Genomic DNA, 23675 nt, shown 5'->3' with positions numbered 1-23675 from the left:
ATGTGACGTGCGGCAATATTTCAGCTAAGTGTCAGTTTTGACACGCCTTGTACTTCAGTTTTTTTTTTTTGACAAATACTGTCTTGTTTATAACGATAAGTTCACGGTAACGAAGATATTTGTGTGGATAATGTAACAATGTTAACGGTTCAAAACACCCCCAACTTGCTAAAACTCACAACTTAATAGTCAGCAGAATGTTAGACGAAGTTTCACTAGCGTTACCAATAGCAACCAGACCCAGCTTCTGTTCCTCATGGCCCAGACGGTCAGCGTTGCCGTGTGAGCTACATAATTAATGATACCACAGAAACTCAACCTATCCAAGAAGTTATATGACAAGGAAGAAGGGAGGGAACACTGCAGCAGGTTTTAAGAGTAGGAGCAAGTGTTACTCAACCACAGCTAAAGCCACACTGGAGAAGGAGCAGCCCATGACCACAGTGAGTTACCAGCACCACCAAAAGAAAACAGATGGAAAATGTCGGACAGAGGCTAGTTTAGCACCTATATGTGTATGTTTGTGCTCCTTTTTAATAAGCATGCAAGTTTAACATTTTGCTTTTCTGAATTCTCTCTGTTTTTAATGTTATTTAAATAATACTGAACTATACTGGCGGATATAGTTCTCATTTTACTTTTTTATTTCTCATTTTAATGTGAAATACAAAATGAAGTTTTTCTTGTCCAGAGGATATCAATGAAGTTTAGTCATTTTTTTATATGCAGATGAAGCAGCACTTGATGTGTCAACATTTTTAAAGGTTATTGGTCATAAGGATGTTAAATCAGTTAAACAATATTTTTGATATGTAACACTGGATGATGTTTATTCTCAATATACTCAGTAGAAATCAAAACAAACATACAACAAATAAGGAATTTCCTCAACAAAATCATAAAAAAATATATTTTTTTTAGTCAATTCAGTCAATTCAGATTTTTACATAAAATAGAAAAAATGAACTCCAGGTTCTTACATAAAAATAAGAAACTGAAGAAAGCATATGTGCCAAACCTCTACCTTATTTTTGCTAAACTTAAAAAATAGGAATTAAGGTGCATGCTATAGGATTAGTGCATTTATTAACAGAAAATATTGGGATTTGTTAGATTTGGTGCATTTAAATAACAAGAATAAAATAATAATACACCCTAGTGTATGAAGATGTTGGAACCAGCACATGTATGTACATCCAGAAGCCTATAGGGAGGGGGGACAGGAAGACGCTGTTTCAGTTTTTATATGGGCTGATAAGAGGAGGTGGAAGTAAAGAGAAAATAAAGGATTAGCCTAGCTGCATTCACTAAAGTATGCGATGTACACTCTTCCTGTTGTGTACAGTGAAGCTCCAATACAATGTATAAATGCAGCTGCTGTTTAGTTTGTTGGTGTTATGCATCAAAGACAGGACCTCACATATATATACTCACAACCAGCTGGCTAATGAACTCCCTTCCTTTCTGTAAATATGTTTTTTTTGTTTTGTTTTGTTTCTTGTTTTGGAAAATGAGACCCAAATAATCTTTTTCTCCCACAAACTTGACCAGGTGATTGGTGCTGTATCTCAGTTGGCGGTTTTCTCATAACTTTGGACACTCAAGCCACACAAAGCTACATCATGTTGTCTCCTGAATAATTGACACCCTTAAGACATTTTGATCCAATGTTGTCAGTTCACAGCTTGTGTTGCTAAGGGATGAACAGGTGTTGCATGTCCATCTTTTCTTTCCTTAAAAAAAAACAGGTGAGAAGAAGCTGAGTCACATTTCTTTTCATTGCAGAAACAAGCCCGATGGAGGGGCACTCTGACGATGAGGACGTTCAGGAGGAGGGCAAACCCACTGTGCTGTGGGAGAGGTACATTCAGCAGAGCATCTTAGTTGAGCTCAGTGAGGATGAAAGTATTCACCTGAGCGATCTAGAGAGCTCTTTAGCTTTACACGTGTCCCAAGCAGAATCAGCTGCCTCCGAAGCAAGCATTCACCTCAGTGGTAAGTCAACTATTTGTTTTCCCAGTCTCTACTTTGCTAAGACATACAAAACAGCTGAAATGAATGAACTGTTATAGCAACCATTTCATCCATGAATTTGGCTGCATGTAGTTTTGACAAACATGCAGCTCCATATTTTCTCACATTACAACCACAGATTTTCAGGTATTTCATTATTATTTCACACATCTGTTGGAATGTGCCTCAGTTTTATTTTCTTGTAGCCAGTCTGTTATGTCTATTGCATTTTTTTCCCCAAGACCTGCCACAGATTTTTACTTTGATTTAGGCTCCATCACAGAAGACCCCGATAAAATATATAAAAGTTTGTAGTTGTAACAAATTCAGGTGGTATTGATATTTGTGCAAAGTTTAAATGGATTATGAATAATGTGTACTTTTTCTTACTGTAATGTTTAATGTTTTGGTCATTAGTCTTTATTTAGATTTTAATGCCACTACTGTGTTCTTTTTTTTATTTTCAGGAAGTGCAGAGCTTTCAGCATTAGAAGAGTCCTCCTCAGAGAGCAGTTTTCACGCCAGTAATAGTGTAAATGCTGTCGAAAACAAAAATAAAAGCATTACTTTGCATCTGTCAGCCCAAAGACCCAACACCACTCGCGATGAGCCGCCCTCCAAACCGGGGATTGAAGATCCAGGACAAGACACCAGTGATGAGGATCATGAAGATCTGCCTTATGATGAGGATCTCAGAAGCTCGTACTTAAACCAAACATCTAGTTCTTCTGGAAACTCTGACGGAGGAGAAACTGCTCATGGAAGCCCAGATCCTCCTGGACTGCTTGAGAAAGATAAGAATACCAACACTAAACCTGCGGAGTCTCTTAACGCTACCAATCAAATTGAGGTTGCTCTCCCTACAGACATTACCCATGTGTTGCTGCGACACTTCTCTCAGGGGGAGTTGCTCGGACCGGAAAGGCTGATTGAGGCAGAGACGTTGCCGGAGGTGTCTCTGCTGGAAAGCGTGGACGACTCAGTGTTTAGCGTGGCTGCCACAACCAGCACACCAGGAAGTTACTGCTGTAAAACTGAAAACACTCTAGAAATGAGTCACAAAGGATCAAAGAATGAAAATTTGGAAGAAAAAACTGAAAAGAAAACTGATGATTTTGCTTCAGCTGCAACTGAGGAAAATGTGTCCAGCTTGGGAAGTGTAAACCAGAACAGAGGGGACGACTCTGCAAATGAAACCGAGCAAAACAAGACAAGAGAGGACGATCGGAATCAGAGAGTCCCTCTCATTCGCACTAGATCCTTCTGTGAGGTGAAGTACGGCCAGGGACAAGTTCATTACCCTCTCCCAGATTTCTCCAAGGTGGCCCCGAAAGTAAAAATCCCTAAAACTCCAAGTTTACCTGTGAGACCAGTTCCCCCAAACCCCAACACCATCCACAGAGCCCAGTCTTCTCCCGGTATGTTAGAGGTGATCAGCAGAGTCCTGGAGGACTCCATCCCACCATCAGAGATGCCCTACATCTTCGAAGACAGTAAAAACCAGACACCACCATCAATGGCGCATCGCCTGACGGTAGCATTCATCTCATTATGCATCCATTCCTCAAAGCTTCATATTTCCTCTTAGAGTAACACTGTTGTGCTTGTTGGCTGCCTGTCTAACTAACTATGTTTGAGTTTTTAGACTGAACATGACAAATTACTGACCAGATATGTAGATTCAGTGAACCTTATAGAAGTAACGGCACCAAAACCAAATGTAAGCTAAAACCAGTTTGGCACAACACTGATTTTTAAATAATCTGTGCTAGTCGTGCTACTAATTATTGGTTATGCTTTACAGATTCATCCACCCTCAGATGAAGCTAAGAAGCAGCTAAAGTTTGGTGTAGAGATTCATCCCAAATACTTGGCTTCTCCCCTTCCGCTGTCAGGTACGTTTCTGTGTCTGACACCTGAAACTGTGGATGTTCAGGGCTGGACGTTAAGCTAATGATTGGAGTCTTGAGTTCATATCACAGTATTAAAGCATTTGTCTTTGTTCAAATAAAGGAAAACGAATTAATCAGTGTGAAAAGTCTCTATGCGGAAATTTGGCGAAACTTAATCTTCCTAAATGTGAACTGCAATGTAAAATTTTCATTTTTAACTAGGAAAAGTATTTAAAGTTCATTTCTGTAAAGTCTGTACAGTAGATTAACGACATTAGGCACCTCGAAGTGACCAAAACGACCTGGGGATTATCAGACATGCTTAAGAATAAAACAGTCTTTCTAGAACAGCCTTCTGCCACCACCACAATGAGAATGGTGTTTTCATGGTGATATACTGTTAGTTTTTCTGTTGTTTGTTTTTTGCCACAAAGCATTTTGTTTGTAGGTCCAAAACTTTAGTTTTAGTTTCATCTGACCATAACCACTTATTTCACATGTTTGCTGTGTTGCCTAAAATACAAAGATTAAACAGTGATGCATTAGATGTTCAAGGCTTGGTGTTTGTAGTTTTTGTATTTTAATCATTTGTACATCAGGTTGTAATCCTAATTTTATGTTAGGTGTTTCCATCACACAAAATCCTAATAAAGATTAGGATTTTGTGTGATTTCACAAATGCATTTTGTGAAAGCATTTCTGAATGCTTTCACAAATGCATGTGAAAGCATGCATTTGTGCATGCTTTCACATGCACAAAGCATGCACAAATGCTTTGTGCATGCTTTGTGAAAGCACAAAATGTCTAAAGATACGAATACATTTTGCCACTGCAAGTGTTATATATTACCTTTCTTGTATCAATTCTGTGTTGGTGTTTTCACAGAAAACCTTGTTGAGAAAGAGAGTGAATCGACTCAGCACCCAATAGTTAGAGAAGCAACCAGAGTTTTATCAAACCAGCATCAGGATAATCTTAGTGATGGTGAGAGATTAACTGCTGAGCTGAGAGAGATCATCATCCAGTTCATGCAGAAGGTACTGCAAGTTTGAATGCGGTTCCTCGCACTGTTCTGTTCTGGAACCGCTTAACAAGCCTCATGTTTTCAGGTTGAAGAATTCAAATGTAATGTTACTAATATGGCTGTAAGCACACCTGAGCAACAAATGGTAAGGGATGTTTGAATCCTCAGAAACAAATTTTATTTAGCTATATTTTATCTTTTAAAAAAATATATATATGTATGTATGTATGTATATATATATATATATATTTTGTGAATGCAAAAGTTGTCTTTTGTCAGATGCTGAGGAGCATGATGGAGGCGCAGGATGAGCTCGAAAGGAAATACATCAGTAAGAAGGACGAGCACAGAGCTCTGGAGATGCAGAACTACATGGGTCTGTCCAGAAACACTGGCACCTTTGACCCCGACAGGTTCAGTAGATCTTATTGTTGCTACCGATCGAATCTCAGATTTTCTGTACTTGCGTTACATTTTCTGTGCATGCGTTGTCCTGTGTGCAGACTCGTAGAGGGAGACATATTCAGGATAGGGATGCACCTAGAGGACATAAAGGAGATCATTGACAGAAACGCGTATGAACAGATTTCTCCACCCCACTCGTCCTCCACTCCCACGTCGCTGCATGAGAAGCCCGGTTCACTTTTCTTTCACACAAGTTCGCCTCCACCTGCACCTTCCCTGCATGAGGTAGCAAACGCACACGTTCTCCTTCAAGATGTTTAGACATGTTACTTCAGTTTGTATGGTGGCTCAAGTTAATCTTAGTACCAAACTCTGATACCAGTCCTTTAAAAGAAGAGATTGAGACCTTGATTTGATCAAAGCGGGTTTTTTTCTCTTGCTAAAAACATATTACTTTAATGTGATAACTAAAAAGGCCAGATGCTGATCAGGTAGTCAGTATAACTTCTTTCCGCCTCAGTTACAATCTGATTATGTGTTGATAAAAGGCAGGTTATTTGCAACACAATAGAAACCAACAATTCATTACATAATGGTTTCAATTCATCCGACTTTACAGCATACATGTAAAAATAATTTTTAGCTTTGTTTGGGTTGAATGGTAGTCTTTAAAGAATTTCATCACATTATTGAAATAAAATATTTAGTTGCATGCTGTTCAGAACATTGTCCTGTTGTCAGAAAGAAGCTGATGTAAAGTTTTCTATCCTAAACTGTCATCAAAAAATAACAAATAAAGTAAGCCAAAACAGAAACACTGCCATCTTCTGGCTCATTTTAAAGAGGTGGAAATATATATATTTTTTTATTTTGCTTGCAAATACAATATAACTGGGTTTTGTTTTTCAGGGGGGAATTGCAGGCTTTTTCACTGAGAGTTGCAAAGAGGATGCGAAGAAAGACCAAAATAACCAAAGAGAAGTTGAAGACTCCACAGAGGGCCGTGTCGATGGTGGATTTATCCAAAGCTGGGAGATCAGGACCGCTGACCCTTTAAAGGAAACCGCCAAGCAGCCCATCAGCATTTCCCAGTATGAACAATTCATCTTTTTCTCTGATTATTATACTGATGTATTTTTTTACATTTAAATTTGACTTCCCAAATGTTCTCTTTTTCTTTTTAATACTTATTTTGTTTATAGTAAATATTCTGGGTTTGAAGCAAAACTGTATGTCTAAAAAGTAATTGGAATAATACAGTCTGAAACAGTTTGAGTTAAAAAAAAAGATTTTGTTTCCATCTATTGATGCTCTGAGTGTTGCCTTATTTATTGTGTGATAGTGCTCATATAAAAGGCACGTTCTCGGCCTTCCTTCAGGCAGATAGTGTTTCAGGTTCAGTGCTGGTTTCAGGTTCCTCTGTGCAGACGGAACAGACTGTTTGGACCGGTGTGTGTTCAGGTTGTTTTCTCCGTCCTGTTTCAGCGGCCTGCTGGGCTCGGTAAACGGACTGCACTGTCAGACACCAGAAGATGAGCAGGCAACAATTTTAACTCGGGTATCTCTGCCACTGTGGACACCTCACAGGTATTTACTGCTAAGAGTGGCCAGTTTGAGTTGATTCCTGTAGAAAAACGAGCATGTTACCATTTCTCAGAGCTGGATCTGATTTGCTACAATCGACATGATGCTTTTTACTGACTCACACTACAGTCTTGAGTCTCATTTTGTTGCAGCTCTGACTTGAATACGAGCAGTGAATGTGATCTGGGTGATTGTGTGAGTCTGGCAGTGGCGCGCTCCTGTTCTTCTCATCCTCCCAGAGACTCGGACCGCCGCAGCGTCTCACAGCCCCCGGTCAACACCTCCTGTCTGTCACAGGTCAGTCACATTTAAACATTGAGTCTCTTTTGGATAATCAGTATTTTTCCTGATCTGTTGTTGGTTCTGGTACAGCTGGAACCATTAATTGTTCAAATCTAATCCAAATTGTTAAAACCCCCAAAATATAAGACACTCATGCTAATAATGCGTTTGTTGTTTGAGTTGCAGCGGATATCTAGTCCAGAGACAGACAGTGGATTTGGAAGCTCCTATCTGAATCAGTCAGCCACTGAAGCATTTCAACCAAACGTCCTGACAGGAAGGTCAGGAAAACCGTTCCCAGGTTTGTCGGTTGCTCTGCAGCTTCTGTCCGCAGATCGCAGAGGAACCTGAAATCTACTCCTTTCTCTTCCAGCATTCACTCCAAGTGTGACAACCTAAACAACTCAGACAGTGAAGCTTCCTGCTCCGACCTGGAGACGACGATCCACACAGTCGCCGTGGCTACCAACTCATCCATCCAAACGGTGCACTGTGAAGCAGCAGCTGCAGTGGAGTTGTGGGTGAAGAGCACCACCAAGGAGCGTAAGTTAAGCCTCCCTCACTTGTTTCACCATTTGTTCCGATCAGTCCTGCAACATTTATTTCTCCACAAACACAGGGACTGACCACATACGTCCTGCCCACATACCTGACCCGACTTTCAGGGCCTCCATGGACGCTGTAGACAAACACGCCCCTCTGAGCTCCTGTTCTTGCAACAGGTCAGTGTGCATGGAGCTAATCTTGGTGGTAGACATACAGAAAGATATATTCTGCCGTCTTTTATTCTGTTCCTGTGTGCGTCCAGCGAGGCCATCCTGGCCTTGCAGACAGAGGTGTCGAAGTTAAAGAAGGACCTGGAGCAGGGGTTGGTGCAGCTGCCCCACTTAGCACAGAGGATGGACTACCTCACTTCAAAATACAGACACGAAGATTCAGATCGCAAATCTAACATCCAAACTCACACACCAGCGTCAAAAAAGTGAGTCCCAAATCCTCCCTTTCAGTAAATAAATAGAAGAATAGGAGTTGTTGGAATGTGTTTCTGTGACTTCCCGTGGATAAAATATTCTGTGTATTTCCTGTAAAGTCCTGTTATGTTCCTCTGATTAGATCTTTGTTTGTCTAGTTTAGGGAAGTCGAGCAGCAGAGGGAGGGGTAACCTCACGTCCAGTCTGGAGAGAATAGACGACTGGATTTCCTCAGACATGGAACGAAGCAAGAGCAAAGGTGGTCTGCCAGAACTTTACGTTTTGTCCTTTTTTTTAAAGATGATTTTAATCAATTAATCAATCAAACTTAATTTATATTTGCTTTGGTTTATGAGCACAGACAGCGGTGGTGGAAGCTGCTCTGAGATAATGTCGCAATTCCCTGATTCACCTGTGGGAGGAGTTTGTTCCACATCTGATAAACTCCAGCACACAACAAGAGGTTGATCACTGCAGAGTGCATGCTGACATTTGGTTTTTTTTTGTTTTGTTTTTTTTTTACATTTTACAGCTTTATGTCTAAAGAGATTAAACTTAAGATCATGTTTCCATACTGCAGGAATCTCCTGTTTAAGAGCACAGAATGAGCGCCGTATGAAGCAAAGGCCACAAGGTGAATATTTGAAGTGAAATAATTTCAGTTTTATCTATTTAATTTATCCATAATCAAGAAGAATTTAACAGTATGCCTGACAGTCTGAAACATAACACTGTAAGTTGTTCAATATACATGTACAGTACAGCTCAATTATTTATTAGCACTTTGTGATAAATCTTTTGTTTCTGTGATGGGCAGCCATCAAGAGTTTTACCTCCAAGGAGAGGTGGTCTCCCTCTCTCCAGAAGCCCCTCCTTCAGGTCAACTATGGCTCCTCCTGCAGCCTGCCAGCCAGGTATACGTGTCTCACCTCAAACCTTCAAATAGCAATTGCCACGAAACACTTGCTATCATCCGATTCATATATGATTGTGTTAAGGAGGAGTGGGACCATTTTCATTTATTGACAGAACCAAATTAAATGTATTTAATTTAATCTCTAATTTCTGCCTTATCATGCAGCTATAAAGTGAGAGAGCCGCAGCTGCTGTCCACATCCTGTCACAGAAAACACTCCACTCAGTCAGACACTGCACTTCTGCCCAGCATTGTGTATTTTCAGCAGACGCTGTCTCCAGTCTCTGTTCCTCCCAGGGCGACCAGCAGACGCAGGGGCAGAAAGGTCAAAGGCTCAAGCTTTAATGCTGATGTCAACATTTATTTATTATCCATTTTCCATAGTTTTGAGTAACGTAAGATGTTCTGTGTTCAGGAGGAAGACATGAACAGGACTCTGGACCAGGCCATTGAAGTTGCTCGCATCATGAAACGGACCACAGATCGTATGGCCAGGAAACTGTCTGCCGACTTAGCCAAGGCACAGCTGCACAAGAAACTTTACAACACGCAACCACTAGGGGGCAGAAAACACCACACTCCCTAAATGTCATCACTGATCTTCCTTAATACATTGTATGGGGATTCTTAAGTGCCACAATTCAGTAAATAAATGAGACATTAAATAAATATTCATATATTTGATAGTATAAATAAAACTAAGAATATGAAATGTTAAATACAAAAATACATTCTTTAAAATTATTTTAGTTATTTATTTTCAAAACAAACACAAATATTAAGTACAAATTTAAATTTACAGCATGTTAAAAACAGATTTCTATATTTATAAACTTTTTCAATAGCCCTCCTGTGTTGCAGACAGCATGTGGTCAACTTATAGATTAGTTAAACTTCTGTGCAGGTTAACCAATCAAACAACTAATTATATCATTTTTGACTTGGTGAGTTTCAGTTTAATTTACTAGTTTATTCATTTAAGTTTTCAACTTTGCTTTAATAGAGATTTGTGTAAGTGTTAATTTTTAATTTCTTAAATATTTTTATCACAGTTTTATTTAAACTTTCATATGTATGAATATTTATTTAATAAACTATGTTATAGATTGTGGTATGTTTGGGCCTTAATACAACAGACTCATGTAACATGCATCTAAAAAAAACTGTTTCGATGGGTTTTTGTAAAAATGCTTCAGTTTATTGCTTTCTTCTTTAAAAAAGTCTGAAATATTTGATTTTACACATTTCTGGGGGAAATTGATTTCTTCTTTTCGGACATCAGTTTGTTTATATGTAAAACCAATGTGAGTTTTTATGTAACGTGTGGTTCGTATTTATTACTCAGAGAGATGTAGAGAGATGTATTTATTAACCTTTATGTTCTGCAGTTTGTAAATTTGTCCTGATATTTCAACTCATAACAATTTCTTACAATCTTAGAATAAACTTTATAATGTGACGTCGCTCGATTGTCCATACAGTGGAGTTGCATAAAACCTTATAATTGCTATATGTCTCCTGTTTGCATAATATCAGTATCTTCAGCCACAGGCAGAAGATACAATTAAATCGGATTAAATCTGGGTCATTTTGCTGATATTGTGTTTCAGGAAAAAACCGTCTGCCTTTACCTTGACTGCATATCAGCTCCTATCCTGTTAGTAAAGCCTCACATCTGATGCCACTAATGCCCATCCCTGCTGGGCTCTAGATAAACCTGACTCAGTGTCGTCTTTCTAAGTTTCAGTTGAGTAATTCATTGTTGGTCCTGCGTTTTTTGTTTTTTTTCCACAGCCGGAGCCTGCTGGTGCCGGGCTTCTTGCAGTCAACTACCGTGTTGAGTTTCTCTGTTCTACAAAAAGACATCAGAAAAGAAAATAAACAGGAAACAGCACTCCTAAACTATCTGCTCAAACCTTCCCAGGAGCAGGTGATGTTCTCCATGCTCATTAACCTGAAGGCACTTCAAGAAATTAGTAAAAATAGCAACAAATGATACTGCTTTGGATTTCTGTTCACTTACGTTAGAGAGGTCTGATTAGACATAAAGGCCCTTCAACACGAAAGACTGAAGGAACCAACCCGGGCTGTTTGCAGGGTGGAGCTTTGCAGCACATTTGTTTATATATGTGCAGATAAAATACATAATCCGGGCCAAAAAATATATAGGTATAACAAAAAAGATTATGTATCATTGATGAAACATCCTAAAAGGGTGAGGTAAACAAGACCTTACTGTTAACATAAAAAGTATCAGAAAAAAATAATTTTTCAAATCAGTTTGATTATAATACTTTTATTTCCTGCAACAATTATTGCAGGCTTTCAAAACTCTTTCTAAAAGAACTTTTTAAGAAGATCATTTCAAATACTCAAAACCACAGTCAGGGCACAACCTCCATTTTGTGAATCACTGCTAAAATGTTTTCTCTACTGCATATCAGCCATTATTTTAAGCCTGCAGTTTAGCACACACTGTTAGCTAACATTAGCACGTGAGCTAACATTAACATGATTGACTATAGGCCTACTACAACCTAAACTTAATCTTATACAATTCTAGCTAAAAATAGCTAACACCACCATCTGCTGTGCTAATAGTAACAACTTATATGCTAAGCAACAACACCAATGTTTGTCCAAACCCAATTTAATATCATCAAAGATAACCTTGATAAACATAAAAAAGTAACTCAAGTTAAGATTTAATTGCTTACACTTTACCTGAAAACATAAATTATAATGATTTGATGATTTGCTAAATCATCAAAATCTAGAGTGAACCCGTCTTTTTCTTTCCCAATGACCATTCTAGATAGCCAAAAACATAAAACTGATCACAAAAGGCTGTCTCACTTTACCCCAAAACATTTTAGTGTGTGTCTCATAATGTCTGGTTTAAAAGTGACATGGCATTCTGGAAAAAGAACATCACACCAACATTCAAACATAGTCACAGTGATAGTCTGGGTTGCCTTGCTGCTCCCAAGTCTGAATGACTTGTATTTAATGGAACCATAAAATTGGGTCTTTAACACAAAATACTGAACAAGAATGTCAGTAATGTTTCAGTTCATAAACACGCTGAAGTTATACAGTAGGAAGCCGATCCAAAACATACCAACAATTCAACCTCTGATAACCTCAATAAATAACAGATCTTGCCTCTGCTTCGCTGTTAAATTTTATAGACAATACTTTTTCCCAGTAGAATCAGTTTTGATGAAGCAATTTGATGAGCCTTCTACTTGCAATATTTTTTTTGCTCAGTGTGTTTTTCAGAGCCAGTCTATTGGGACTCCCCCACCCAGTTCACTGAATACACCTTCATTACAGACACTCATCCTCTTATGGGAATATTTCTGGACAAAGGCCCAGAGGATTTAGAGGTCTATAACATTTTCTTTTCCTATTAATGTTTTTTTTACTATGAAGTAGACACGCTGTACAGAACCTCAATGTGTTTAAATTTCCATCTGCTTTTGGACTAAAATGTTTAGATTTATTGGTAAAATAAAAGTAACAGACCAACAACCTAAAGAAAAACCTTTAATTTCTCAGAACCAGGAACCAAGTGAGCGAACCGGAGGTTTCAAAATGTTGCCAAGAAGATCATTTCAGTTTCTTTCCAGACACATAAGCAGCACATATGGGTCATCCCTTGTCTAAGCTTATCTCTTCCTTCAGTGGACCTAAATATTTCTTTGGGGGAAACAAAAGATTCACAGCTAATATGCAGGATCCGGTTGCCAGAAGTGGTTTTCTAAAAAGAAAAAAAAAAACAGGTACAAAACTCTTGAATAACTTGTAATATACGCGTCATTATCAACATCCTCATCTAACGAAGGTGAACCCCCATCTCTTTCTCCGATAGGTCACTTTAACACCCCGCCTGAGGGGTGGAGTTACAGCCTTTGGGCTTTTTGGTATTTGCTGAAACAATAAAGCACCTGTCGTCTCATCCGAGAGGGAGGAAGAAAGAAAAATAACGTTGAATTTAAGCCTGAGTCACTGCCCTGAAGTCACTCTGAGAAACAGCATCACGCATCTCTGCTTCAGGCAGGAAAACACAGAATGGTGCGCCTGCACAGGATCAAACTTTTTCTTTTATTGGCCTTTACAGGGGTAAGTGCTGACTTTTATTGGTGCTACCATTGGACCTTCAGCAAAACTAGAACAAGGACTACTCACCCCATTATCTTTGAAAAGCACTGTTTACATTTGTTTGTAGGAATATTTAGATTATTAACTGTGAAGGAGATGGATTTTTGAAGTACACATGAACACAGGATCTTTTGAATGCCCATGCTTTCAACAAGTGCATGCAGCAGGCCCATCCTTAGCTCAATAGGCAAATTCATTCCGGCCTGAAAGAAATACCTGCACTGAGAAGGCCTGAAATCTGTGTTGAGTGAAGGTAATGTGCAGCCTGCTGCCTCTCATGCTCCCAGAATATGATCCAGGGCATAATTGGCTCCAGGATATAATGTGGAATACCAACAGCTTGCTGCTCCTGGAATTACGCCCTGCCATTAATCATCAAGATATCAAGATCTTTGTTTCACTCATTAAGCCGCCTATTTTGTCCTTTCTAGGTATGCACCGCTCAAAACGGTGAGTTACCTCCATATTCATTTGGCAGGAGAATGTACGTGAGGGATGTTTGGAAAACTCAAATCTGCACATGTCAGTAACATAAGTAAATGTCTCCTTTCTCTCAACCTCTCTCTCAGACATCACTCTGTCAGTATTTACGGTGACATCAAAGAGCATGACGGTGCAGTGGAGCGGCCACTCCGGTGCCAGCTCCTACAAGATCACAGCGACCCCCAAGAACTCTCCCGAGCGGCCGGTCTTCGCCCAGTTCAGCGGCAACACGGTGATGGGCTCGGTGAACTCGCTGTCGCCGAACACAGTGTACACCATGCAGCTGGAGGCCATGGACAATGCGCTCAATGTCCTCAGCAGCGCAGAGACAGTGGAGACAACAGGTCAGTGGAAAACAAACAGTGAGACGGGAGAGTGAGGAAGATTCGGGCGCAAAGGAACTGCAAAAGCCTTAAATTTTAGGAAATCCAACATGTTTTGTGTGCAGCAACAGGCTTTGAAAATATTTAGTTATGCTTTAAATGTCTAGTTTATGATCACGTCTATTTCTCAAAAATGTTTCCTTTTATTTTTTGAGGAAATAATTCATTCCCATAGGACGTCTGGAAAAACATCATGACTTTTTTTGTCATAAGGTCTTTGAAATATTTCTGACATAAATCTTACATTAAAACAAGGAGAAATAAGACTCTTGTTCCATCCATGATCTCTTCCTTGTAATAATGTTTCATTTAATGGTGCCACATCTGTAAAGAAAATAAATGTGTGGTTTGATTACATGGGTCAAATCCTCTGCCTGATACTTTGCCAATGGTAAATAGTTTTTGGTAGAGGCAGTATTGTTGTCTAAAGCAGCGTCTTCCTCAATGGAAAAACAAGGCAGGTCTTTATTGGAATAAATATCAATACGGAGAGAGATATCCAATTCAGATTCTAAAACCAGGTGGTCGAATGTGTCCACCTTTGGAGACTAAACTCTATCCCACAAGACATCAATGCTTGTCCAGACAGAACAGAGTGTTTTAGAAACTACCTCCAGAATTTGGAGGAGAAGAGGATAGAATAGCCTGCCTCTGACCTCAGGTCCTGACCTCAACTCTATTGAGCCCTTTGTGGGCTCAGCTTAGAAAAACAACACAACCAGATTGACAAATTATGGTTTAGGAATCAGCTGCCATCCCACAGCAGCGTGTGAGGAGATATGGCTGTGTACAGGTTTTCCTCATGCTTCAAAGGCACCTGCTAATAAAATGAATAAACTTAAAAAACAAGGCATATTGGTAATTTAACAAACATTCACCATCAAGCCCAATACAAAATTAGCTGTCTGGCATTAGCAGAGTGGATTTCACATACTCAACTCAACTAGGTACTGAACCCACAAATACATTCTCCTGACGAACTTGGCATTATTTATAAGGAAATCAACTTTCAAACAACATAAAATTGAATGCCAAGAAGCATTGTTACTTTTTTCTGCTTAGTTTAGATCTTCTTGATGGCAAGATGTTCTTAAAAGTACAAGATTGAAATTTCATGAAAGAAATATTTAGATGTGCAGTTCATCACAGATTTCCTTTTTTCACATTCTGCGAAGTGAATGAAGCAACCAAAATGAAAAATGTTGGAAATAAAAAAGAAGTATTCATTGTTATACACGTTTGGTGTTTGGTGTGTTTCAGTATTTTTCAGTTTCGCTCTTGTCATTTAATCTTCAGCTCCCGACGTCCCGACCATTGACCAGGCCTACTCCAAAAACAGCGACAGCATCACTGTTGAGTTTGCACAAGTTTCCGGGGCAACTAGCTACATCCTGAGGGCAGAGTCAAAGACAGGGGATTTCTTCTTTGAGACCCCAGCGGCACAGTCCCCGGGCACGGTGGTGGGGCTCCAGCCCTACACCGACTACACTCTGAGCGTCATGTCTGTCAACTCCGGAGGAAGGAGCCAGCCTTCATACCCCATCGAAGCCAGGACGGGTAGGATTAAATACCTCTGTAGTTTCTCATGTGTAACATGTTATGAGTTTATGCAAGATGGTATGATCAGCGTACATGAAATGCAGCCCTTCTGTTGTTCCACCCAAACAATAACTTGTTCTATCATTTTCCTGTCAATAAGGGTTTGTTATTTCACTGCCCATTGTCACTGATTTTTTTGCTTGTTGTGGTAAAAGATGGTGGAAACTTTATCCACTCTTTTGTACTGCACTATTTTCATTCCTTGTAAAAAGACACCATGGGAAATAGGCCGCATCCTTTTATGAATAGTAAATGAATGCAATGTGATCACAAATGAAATTCTTTACACTTCGCAACAAAAAGGCAAATAGAGATAAAGTAAGGAAATTTGAGCTTAAATCTATTTTCTTTAATGTTCTGCTCTTTATTCCCTCCTTGTCTGATTGGTAGTTGTCGTTGCCCCCAAGATGAACACATCCTCCCCCAGCAATGACTCCATCCTTGTGACCTGGCACCCGGTGGAGCACGCGATCCGCTACACACTGATTATGATCCGAGAAGGCTCCAGCACCCGTCTCATAGTTAACACCACTGACACCTGGGTGACGTTTGACAACCTCGATCCAGGAATTTCCTACTGCATCAAGGGCATGGCTTGGGACGCTGAGGGTCGGATCGGTGATGACCTCACTGTCTGCCAGATCACTCGTAAGCTGCATTTTTTCCCACCCACCCCACGTTTTGTTTGGTCCCAATCACAAGCTCCAACACATTTATTCTAATTTTATGTGACAGAGCAACTTGAAAAAGGATTTACTCAATAGCACCCATTTGTATTGGGCCTCCTTTACTGTGACACTCCTGAATAAAATGGAGCGCGCTGTGCTTCAGAGGTGTGTTTTAATGAGCAACAAAACATCAGAAAACATAGCAAACATGAGACATGATTCTGGAAAAGTTTAAATCATAAAGCAATAATCCAATAGATCAAAACATGCGTTCTAAGCAAGTTTTAATTAGGTGGACAGCTCTTTGGATTGCAGAGGTTGCAGACCCATAACATAATCTCTACAACCTGGATGTAAAAACTCCGACAACCTTCTGTTTACTTGTTTTTCTCCAGGTCCTGATAGCCCAGATGTAACCCAAGTCCTGCTGACTCCGGGTCGATCTCTTGGAATCGCTGTTTACTGGATGACGGTGCAGGGGGCTAACAGCTACTTGGTCCTGGCCTCAAATGGCCAGAGCTGTAACACGAGTGACAGTTACTGCTTCATCTCACCTCAGGAGTGTGGTCAGAACCACTCTGTCACCGTTACAGCCTACAACAATGCTGGACCCAGCAGCCCTTCACAGTCAGTTGGCTACATTACGTGTGAGTCCATCACAAACGTCCATGTTCTTGTACAAAATAAAAATAAAAATAAAAAAAAGGGCTTCATTGAATTTTTGTTATTCTTCCTATAACCAAGGCTTCTTGGTTATAGAAGCTTAGTATTAGCTTTCTATAACCAAAGGTAATGCTAAGTTAGCATTGAAGCTAACTTAGCATTAGCTTAGCTTTAATGCTAAGTTGTTGTTCTGTGCCGCTGACAGACCCGTGTCCCCCAGAGAACATCTGGGTGGAGGAGCCCACTGCCGGGAACTGCTCGGTGGTGTGGGAGGAGGTGCCCCTGGTGGAGTACTACGTGGCTTTCATAAAGAGGGACGATGGGACAGAGAAGTCCTGCAACACCACAAAGACCACCTGCCAGTTCTTCTGCATGTGTGGCTACACGTACCTCACCAGCGTGTTTCCCTACAACCAGGCCGGCACCAGCCTCTTCGCAGATGTCCGCAACTACACAACCAGTGAGAATGTCGTTTACTTTAGCAAACCAGGCTCCACCATATGTGCACATACATTAGCTGTTGTTTCTCTGCGTTTCTTCTTTTCTCCCCGTCTCCTCCGGCCCAGTTCCTTGTTGTCCACAGGACGTAACCGTGAACCTGGTGTCCACAGAGACACTCGAGGTCATGTGGTCCCCAGTCAAGGGGGCCGAGTTGTACGAGACCACAGCAGCTCAGACCAACAGCGTCCTGCACTGCAACGACACGTCGCCAGTGTGTGCGCTCTCAGACCTGACATGCAACTCCCTCTACTCTGTGACTGTGACCCCCTGCAGTGAGCTACGAGGGTGCAACCACACTTGCACACCGCACAGACAAGAGACAGGTACAGACGGGTCACAATAAAAACTATTAGATGCAGTCAAACGAGGAGAGGTACATTACAGTGGATTGCTGAAGCGTTTCCACCCCAAGAAAGTTTCTTGGTGTGAACAGAGGTTTTACAGAACAGTGACTCAAGAGGGCCTAATGCAAATGTACCTCACACTTTTTAGATTCTCTTTGCTTAGATAAGATCTCAATAAAGTGGTTTGAACTCTTTTTGGATGATCCTGCATACTCTGCACATACATAACAGGAAAGCCAGTGAATTATTTAATATGGAGTCCTTAACATGAAGTTAAACAATAAACTTACAGGAATCAAATGTATTCTTCCAAAGCCTCTGTTTTCTCCTGCCTGCCTTGCTGCAGCTCCCTGCGCTCCAGAGATCCTGAATATGACACAGACCACCAACTCCACATACAAAGTCCTGATATCCACCCCAAACTCCCCCAACACAAACTACACCATCAGTGCTACTGGACGCTACGACAGACACACCTGCCAGTCGAGAAATAACTCCTGTGAGCTCACGCAGCTGCCCTGCGGCACAATCTATGAAGTCACAGCTGTGGCCTCCACAGCAGTCGGAAAAAGTCTGCCTGGATACAGCAAAACTCTGGAAACAGGTACAACAGTGGCTACAAGATTTATGTTCTCTTAAAAGTGGTTAGGTCATCTACTTGCCTTACAAATCCAGATCCAGAATGCGAGAAATATCCCATCATCAAGCATAAATACTTGATGTCTGTTTTTCTGCCTGAGGTCCTTGCTGCCCATCAACTGTAAACGTCACCCAGGTCACCCAGGCCATGACCAACCTGACCTGGTCGCCTGGGACCGGCGCCAGCTCCTACTTAGCCACCCTGATGTCCCCACGTGGGGAAGCCAAATGTCACACTCTGGACACTCACTGCCTGATGGGCTGCATCACCTGTGGCACCAACTACAGCGTCCAACTGGACGCCATCAGCAGCACAGGACACAAGTCCCAGTGCCAATATCGAGGATTCTCATCCAGTGAGATCAAATATACACACACACACACACACACACACACACACACATTTCTGATATTTACCCAGTGCCGAGACATGACAGACAAAATAACTAATAATCAGTCAGCACAAACAATGACAAGACACTTGTTTCCTTTCTTTTAGGTGCGTGCTGTCCAACAGGCGTCAAGCTGTATCGCCGCACCAACAACTCGCTCAGGGTGTACTGGCGTTCTTCGAGCCCCCAGGCTTATAACCACACAGTAGAGCTGTACGGGACCGGGGCCAACTACACCTGCTTTGCTGCTGCAGGCAGCATGTACTGTGACATCCAGGAGGGAACCTGCGGGGACGTCTACACGGTAGTCGTAGCACCAGTGGGGAAGTCCGGGGAAAAAGTGACCTTCTGCCTGCCCAGGACCTACTCAGGTGGGTCATCTGCAGCCTGTGAAAAGCTTACATGACCTCATCACGGGATGAATGCTGCTTTAATCATAAAGAAGCACTGAAGTGGTGTTGTTTTTTTTTCTCAGGGTGGATTGATTATTCTAAAAGCAAATTCAAAAATAAGAACTGAATGCACAAGTTTAAATTTATTAGGGAGTTTTTTTTTAGGGAAACAACATATTCAGTATAAGAAGGTCTGGAGCCTGTCGGTTCCTGGGTTGTTCTTGAACATCCTAGTTTCGTTTTATCTTAGGGTGACTGTCTGGGTCGGTTTGTTGAGACTTGGACATGATTGGTTCCAAGTCTATGGGGAGAGTAGATGCCTTGCAATCTGAAGGTTGTTGACTCAGTTCCAGCTTCCTCATGCAGCATGTTCACGTGAAACCTGGACTCAAATGCTACATGCTTTGAACGATCAGCATGACGAGAAATCCGCTTTGTCGATTCAGTCCATGAACAAAAAGTCTGTGGTTTCTCTAGAAATTGTGAAGAGACCAAATATTAGTATCTGTATATACTTTTACATTCTATTTTGACCCTGTCTGAATTTGAGAAATCCATAATTAATTTGAACTTGTACCTCCAATCACAAAACCATAAAAGTAAAATGACTTTCATTCACACGATGAGTGTATGTAAACTTCTGGTTGGGACTGTGTGTTGAGCAATTTGAATAATTCAAGACGCTGACTACAAATGTTTGTTTTTTTTTGTTTTGTTTTGTTTTACTATTTTCTCAGTTCCCTGTCCAGGAAGTAATGCTGGAATGGGTGAGTATAATTTGTCAGAATGATTGATTTAGAATCAAATCAAATATTTGCTTTCTTTTCAACCTTTCAGTGAAAATGTTACTTTCACTGGGAAGTAAACATGATGCTAAACCATTAGCTCTGCTAGAGTCCAGCATAAATATTGAAATCTGAAGTAGACGTAAATACGCATCGTTATAAAAGATCTCTTGTCGTATATTTTAATTTCAGCATTCACCCCAAACTGAACAAAATGGTTCCTTAATTTTAGCCCCACATTCATTAAAAACATGAAGCATTTACATATTAGATTGTAACGATATCCTGACAACAACCTGAGCTTTTAAAACACTAACACTATGCTGAACTGTCATCTCTGTGTTTCTCCAGTTATCTCGCGAAGAAGACGAAGCGTAAAGTAGCGGTGGTAAGTTTATTGCTCGACTCCATGGTGCTTACACACCACCTCCCTGACAAAACCACATAGATTACAGCAACTTGAGATGATAAATATTAAAAATAAATGCCTGGATGCCGTTTTCACTGGATCCTTGGGACACATGATATCCAACTGAAGTATCACAAGAAGCCATAAACCGGCTTTACAAGAACAAGAAAACAGTAGCGAGGAGCAGAAAGAGAAGCAACACGGGCCGGTTTTTACCTCTGGGATTGTTTGATTACTATTCTTGAAACATGTTAATAGTTATTGAGGGGGGACATGTTGGAACAGGACATTGACACCTTTTTGCATACTTAGTGATTGCTGATTCACTTCAAATCAACAGATAGTTAAAACATTGACAGTTAAAACTGGAAAATGATCCCAAACACACATCCAAACGGGTTTAAAGAAGGATGGAAAGCATTAGGAAGGGATTTCCCAAAAAGAATAAAAAAAAGGAGGTCCAATTTGCTTGAACCAGTTGGTATAAACGTGACTGTGTGGTTTAGAAAAAAATCTTAAAAGATTCAAACCTGTTCATTATTTCTGCTTGTATTTTTCTTTTATAATGACTCCATCCTGGAAGAAATAAAATTTTGAATTAGTCAATAAAAGCCGCACATTAATTTAGGATTCAAGTCCATCATGAATGTATGTGAGCCTCTGATGTTGGATGCACATAATTATCATTTTACCAAGTCGTCTGTTCTGTCTCTCTCTCTCCCACAGGGAGGATCGTCTACCATCATTACAATGCGGACAAAAAGCTTTGTTTACACTAGTGGGGATTGAAAAGATTCATGAAGAATATTACAGCTTGTTTAAAATCTCAGAGAAACTGTTTATAAGATAAAAATCCATATAGGAATAATTAAATAGAAGTACAATAATACCAAAGCCATACAACACAAAATGTCTGGGAGCTTTGGGGGAAACATCAACTGTGAAATTGTTTTTTCAAAATCCAAATTTTTTATTTTTTATTTTTGTGATTTAGAAGAAATGGTCACGTATTTAACCCTTATACATTGGAGACTTGTAATTCTGTGACGTAAAAAAAAAAATCCCAAACTGGAAAGAATAAGACTGTCCCAACTCATTCTTTTTATTATTATTATTCTATGAGTTTGATTGAATTCATCATGTATGTAATGACTAAAACACAAATAAAACGATAAGCTAGGACCTCTCCAAGTAGAAGGCCTCCACACGGTTGCAGTATGACGTTACTCCTGGTTGGTTGGTGGCCCTGGATGCGAAACTGGGACAGATGACATCGATCCCATCCGCTCGGAGTCATGCGTGCACAGTCGTGTGGATGATACATCTGATCAAATTCCTGGAGACAGACTCGGTGTTAACTTTGCTTTCACTGAATGTGTTTGTGCTCGTTTGACAGATGAAAACAATAAAGTCAACTTTTTGCATCCAAAAACTGAAGTCTATGAATCTCTTTGTTTGGGTTTCAGAAGATTTTTGCTGCATCAGGATTTATATTGGATTATGTTTTCAGCAATTGATTTTGAACCCCAAAAATTGCAGGTTTCTTTCAATCAGCAAATTTGGGAATTGACAACGTAAATGGCTGTTAAGGTTGTATCACTGACAAACTCCACTTTTTTATTTCCTCATACTTAGCATCATTGCTTTCTCTGCATCGTTTTTACACCTGTTCAATCAAATGAGTCAAAAACTTTTGAGTAATTTCAACAGAAAGTATTGAAAAGTTATTTTTGGCCAGGACATTTTAATATTTTATTAGACTCCTGTGGAAAAACTCCTGGGAAGGTGGCATTGGTCCCATCCTGTGTAGTATTTGTCAGCATGTCCTGACCAATAACATATAATTCTTGGACTACACACAAGACAAAATGTTCTGTCCCAAACATCAAGAACATGCTGCAGGAACACAAGGTATTTTATTGCAACCATGGGAAGAGCATGATGCACTGTTTTTAAAATGTTTTTCCTTTTTCAGAATACTCAACCAATGAAAATGTGAAAAGTGCTGCCTGCATTTCGCTCTTGAATATTTTTAATATGAAATCCAGAGTAACCTGTCTTCACAGTTTACATAATTAGTTCAGTTCACCTGTATGTAGTGAAATCTCAGTATAAATCCAGTTGAAGGCCTCAGAGGACAAACAGCGTCATGAAGACCAAGGAACACTGCAAATGTAGGTCAGAGATGAATATTTAATGGCTCTTAGGACAAGTAAGGGTGATTTTTTTTTTTACTGATATGTAAACATGATATATTTTAAATGTTGTTTGCATGCCGTATGCGCGTCAAAGTCACGTGAATGTTCACACATATTTGGTTCAGGAGGCGCCATAGTTGGTGAGATGTTAGCTTGGTAAAACCAGCCCTTGTTCTACGATACGCTTCAAACACAGAGAGTCTGGACCCTCGGCTAGGCTACTGATAAATTATTAATTCCTGAAGGCAAGGACTCTGTTGAGGTTTTAAACTTTAGCAATTGCTAACGTTTGTCCATGACGCGTGTAACGCGCTAGTTCAATGTTCTGACGCGCGGCTCACCGGAAATGCATGCGCTGTATAAAACCATCTTACACTTCCAAGAGAAAATGAGGCGGCTGTCGATGTTAATTGAATATTTAATATTAATTTTAATATTTAGCATGGCCAACATGCCATAATAGTTCTGCAGCTTTTCCTTGTTAAATTGTACCGCAAGGAATCAAAATTTTGGTCTTTTAACAGAATTATTTCTGCCATCATGACATGGCTTTTAACAATCTATCCATTCATTTTCTTTACACCCTTGTCCCTTAATGGGGTCGGGAGGGTTGCTGGTGCCCATCTCCAGCTATCGTTCCGGGTGAGAGGGGGGGTTCACCCTGGACAGGTCGCCAGTCTGTCGCAGGGCAACACAGAGACACACACTCACACCTAGGGGACAATTTGAAGAGGCCAAATAACCTGACAATCATGTTTTTTTTTGGACTGGGAAACCGGAGTACCCGGAGAAAACCCACGCACGCGCAGGGAGAACATGCAAACTCCATGCGGAAAGACCAGGGCCGGAATTGAACCCAGAACCTTCTTGCTGCAAGGCAACAGCTCTACCAACCGCGCCACTGTGCAATCTTAAGTAGAAATCTAATCTTATTTTATGAAAGATCTATGACTCCTACCGAAACAAA

The 23675-nt window shown here is 40.4% G+C and overlaps 2 protein-coding genes across 2 annotated transcripts; both read left to right on the top strand.

Moving 5' to 3' along the window:
• The first annotated feature begins 9 nt into the window (after positions 1–9).
• aknad1 (AKNA domain containing 1) lies at positions 10–9753 on the top strand. The gene is made up of 22 exons (XM_007567986.2): positions 10–443; positions 1786–1995; positions 2481–3547; positions 3659–3733; positions 3818–3908; positions 4792–4943; positions 5016–5075; positions 5210–5343; positions 5434–5620; positions 6245–6426; positions 6821–6922; positions 7072–7216; positions 7388–7482; positions 7575–7744; positions 7821–7923; positions 8010–8183; positions 8331–8431; positions 8534–8635; positions 8753–8806; positions 8990–9086; positions 9254–9413; positions 9504–9753. The coding sequence occupies exons 2-22, from the start codon at positions 1797–1799 to the stop codon at positions 9672–9674; spliced, it is 3621 nt and encodes a 1206-aa protein (XP_007568048.1). The 5' UTR covers positions 10–443; positions 1786–1796; the 3' UTR covers positions 9675–9753.
• A 3313-nt stretch (positions 9754–13066) lies between these two features.
• Positions 13067–21942, top strand: fndc7a (fibronectin type III domain containing 7a). The gene is made up of 14 exons (XM_007567920.2): positions 13067–13213; positions 13684–13702; positions 13822–14079; positions 15415–15675; positions 16108–16365; positions 16781–17032; positions 17254–17508; positions 17615–17872; positions 18240–18497; positions 18634–18888; positions 19032–19295; positions 20054–20083; positions 20453–20489; positions 21237–21942. Exons 1-13 carry the CDS (start codon positions 13163–13165, stop codon positions 20482–20484), a joined length of 2451 nt encoding a protein of 816 aa, XP_007567982.1. The 5' UTR covers positions 13067–13162; the 3' UTR covers positions 20485–20489; positions 21237–21942.
• The last annotated feature ends 1733 nt before the right edge of the window (positions 21943–23675 follow it).

This window comes from Poecilia formosa, unplaced genomic scaffold, assembly GCF_000485575.1.
Source record: "Poecilia formosa unplaced genomic scaffold, Poecilia_formosa-5.1.2 Scaffold215, whole genome shotgun sequence".
Classification (NCBI taxonomy): Eukaryota; Metazoa; Chordata; class Actinopteri; order Cyprinodontiformes; family Poeciliidae; genus Poecilia; species Poecilia formosa.
Note: the sequence above shows the minus strand (reverse complement) of the source record. Positions and strands in the feature narration are given on the sequence as shown.

Coding starts and splice junctions, on each gene's coding strand:
- aknad1 (XM_007567986.2), top strand. CDS start 1,797: ATGGAGGGGCACTCTGACGATGAGGACGTTCAGGAGGAGGGCAAACCC. Junction 5,344..5,433: donor GGCACCTTTGACCCCGACAG/GTTCAGTAGATC, acceptor TCCTGTGTGCAG/ACTCGTAGAGGGAGACATAT. Junction 8,807..8,989: donor TATGAAGCAAAGGCCACAAG/GTGAATATTTGA, acceptor TGTGATGGGCAG/CCATCAAGAGTTTTACCTCC.
- fndc7a (XM_007567920.2), top strand. CDS start 13,163: ATGGTGCGCCTGCACAGGATCAAACTTTTTCTTTTATTGGCCTTTACA. Junction 14,080..15,414: donor AGAGACAGTGGAGACAACAG/GTCAGTGGAAAA, acceptor TTTAATCTTCAG/CTCCCGACGTCCCGACCATT. Junction 15,676..16,107: donor CCCCATCGAAGCCAGGACGG/GTAGGATTAAAT, acceptor TCTGATTGGTAG/TTGTCGTTGCCCCCAAGATG.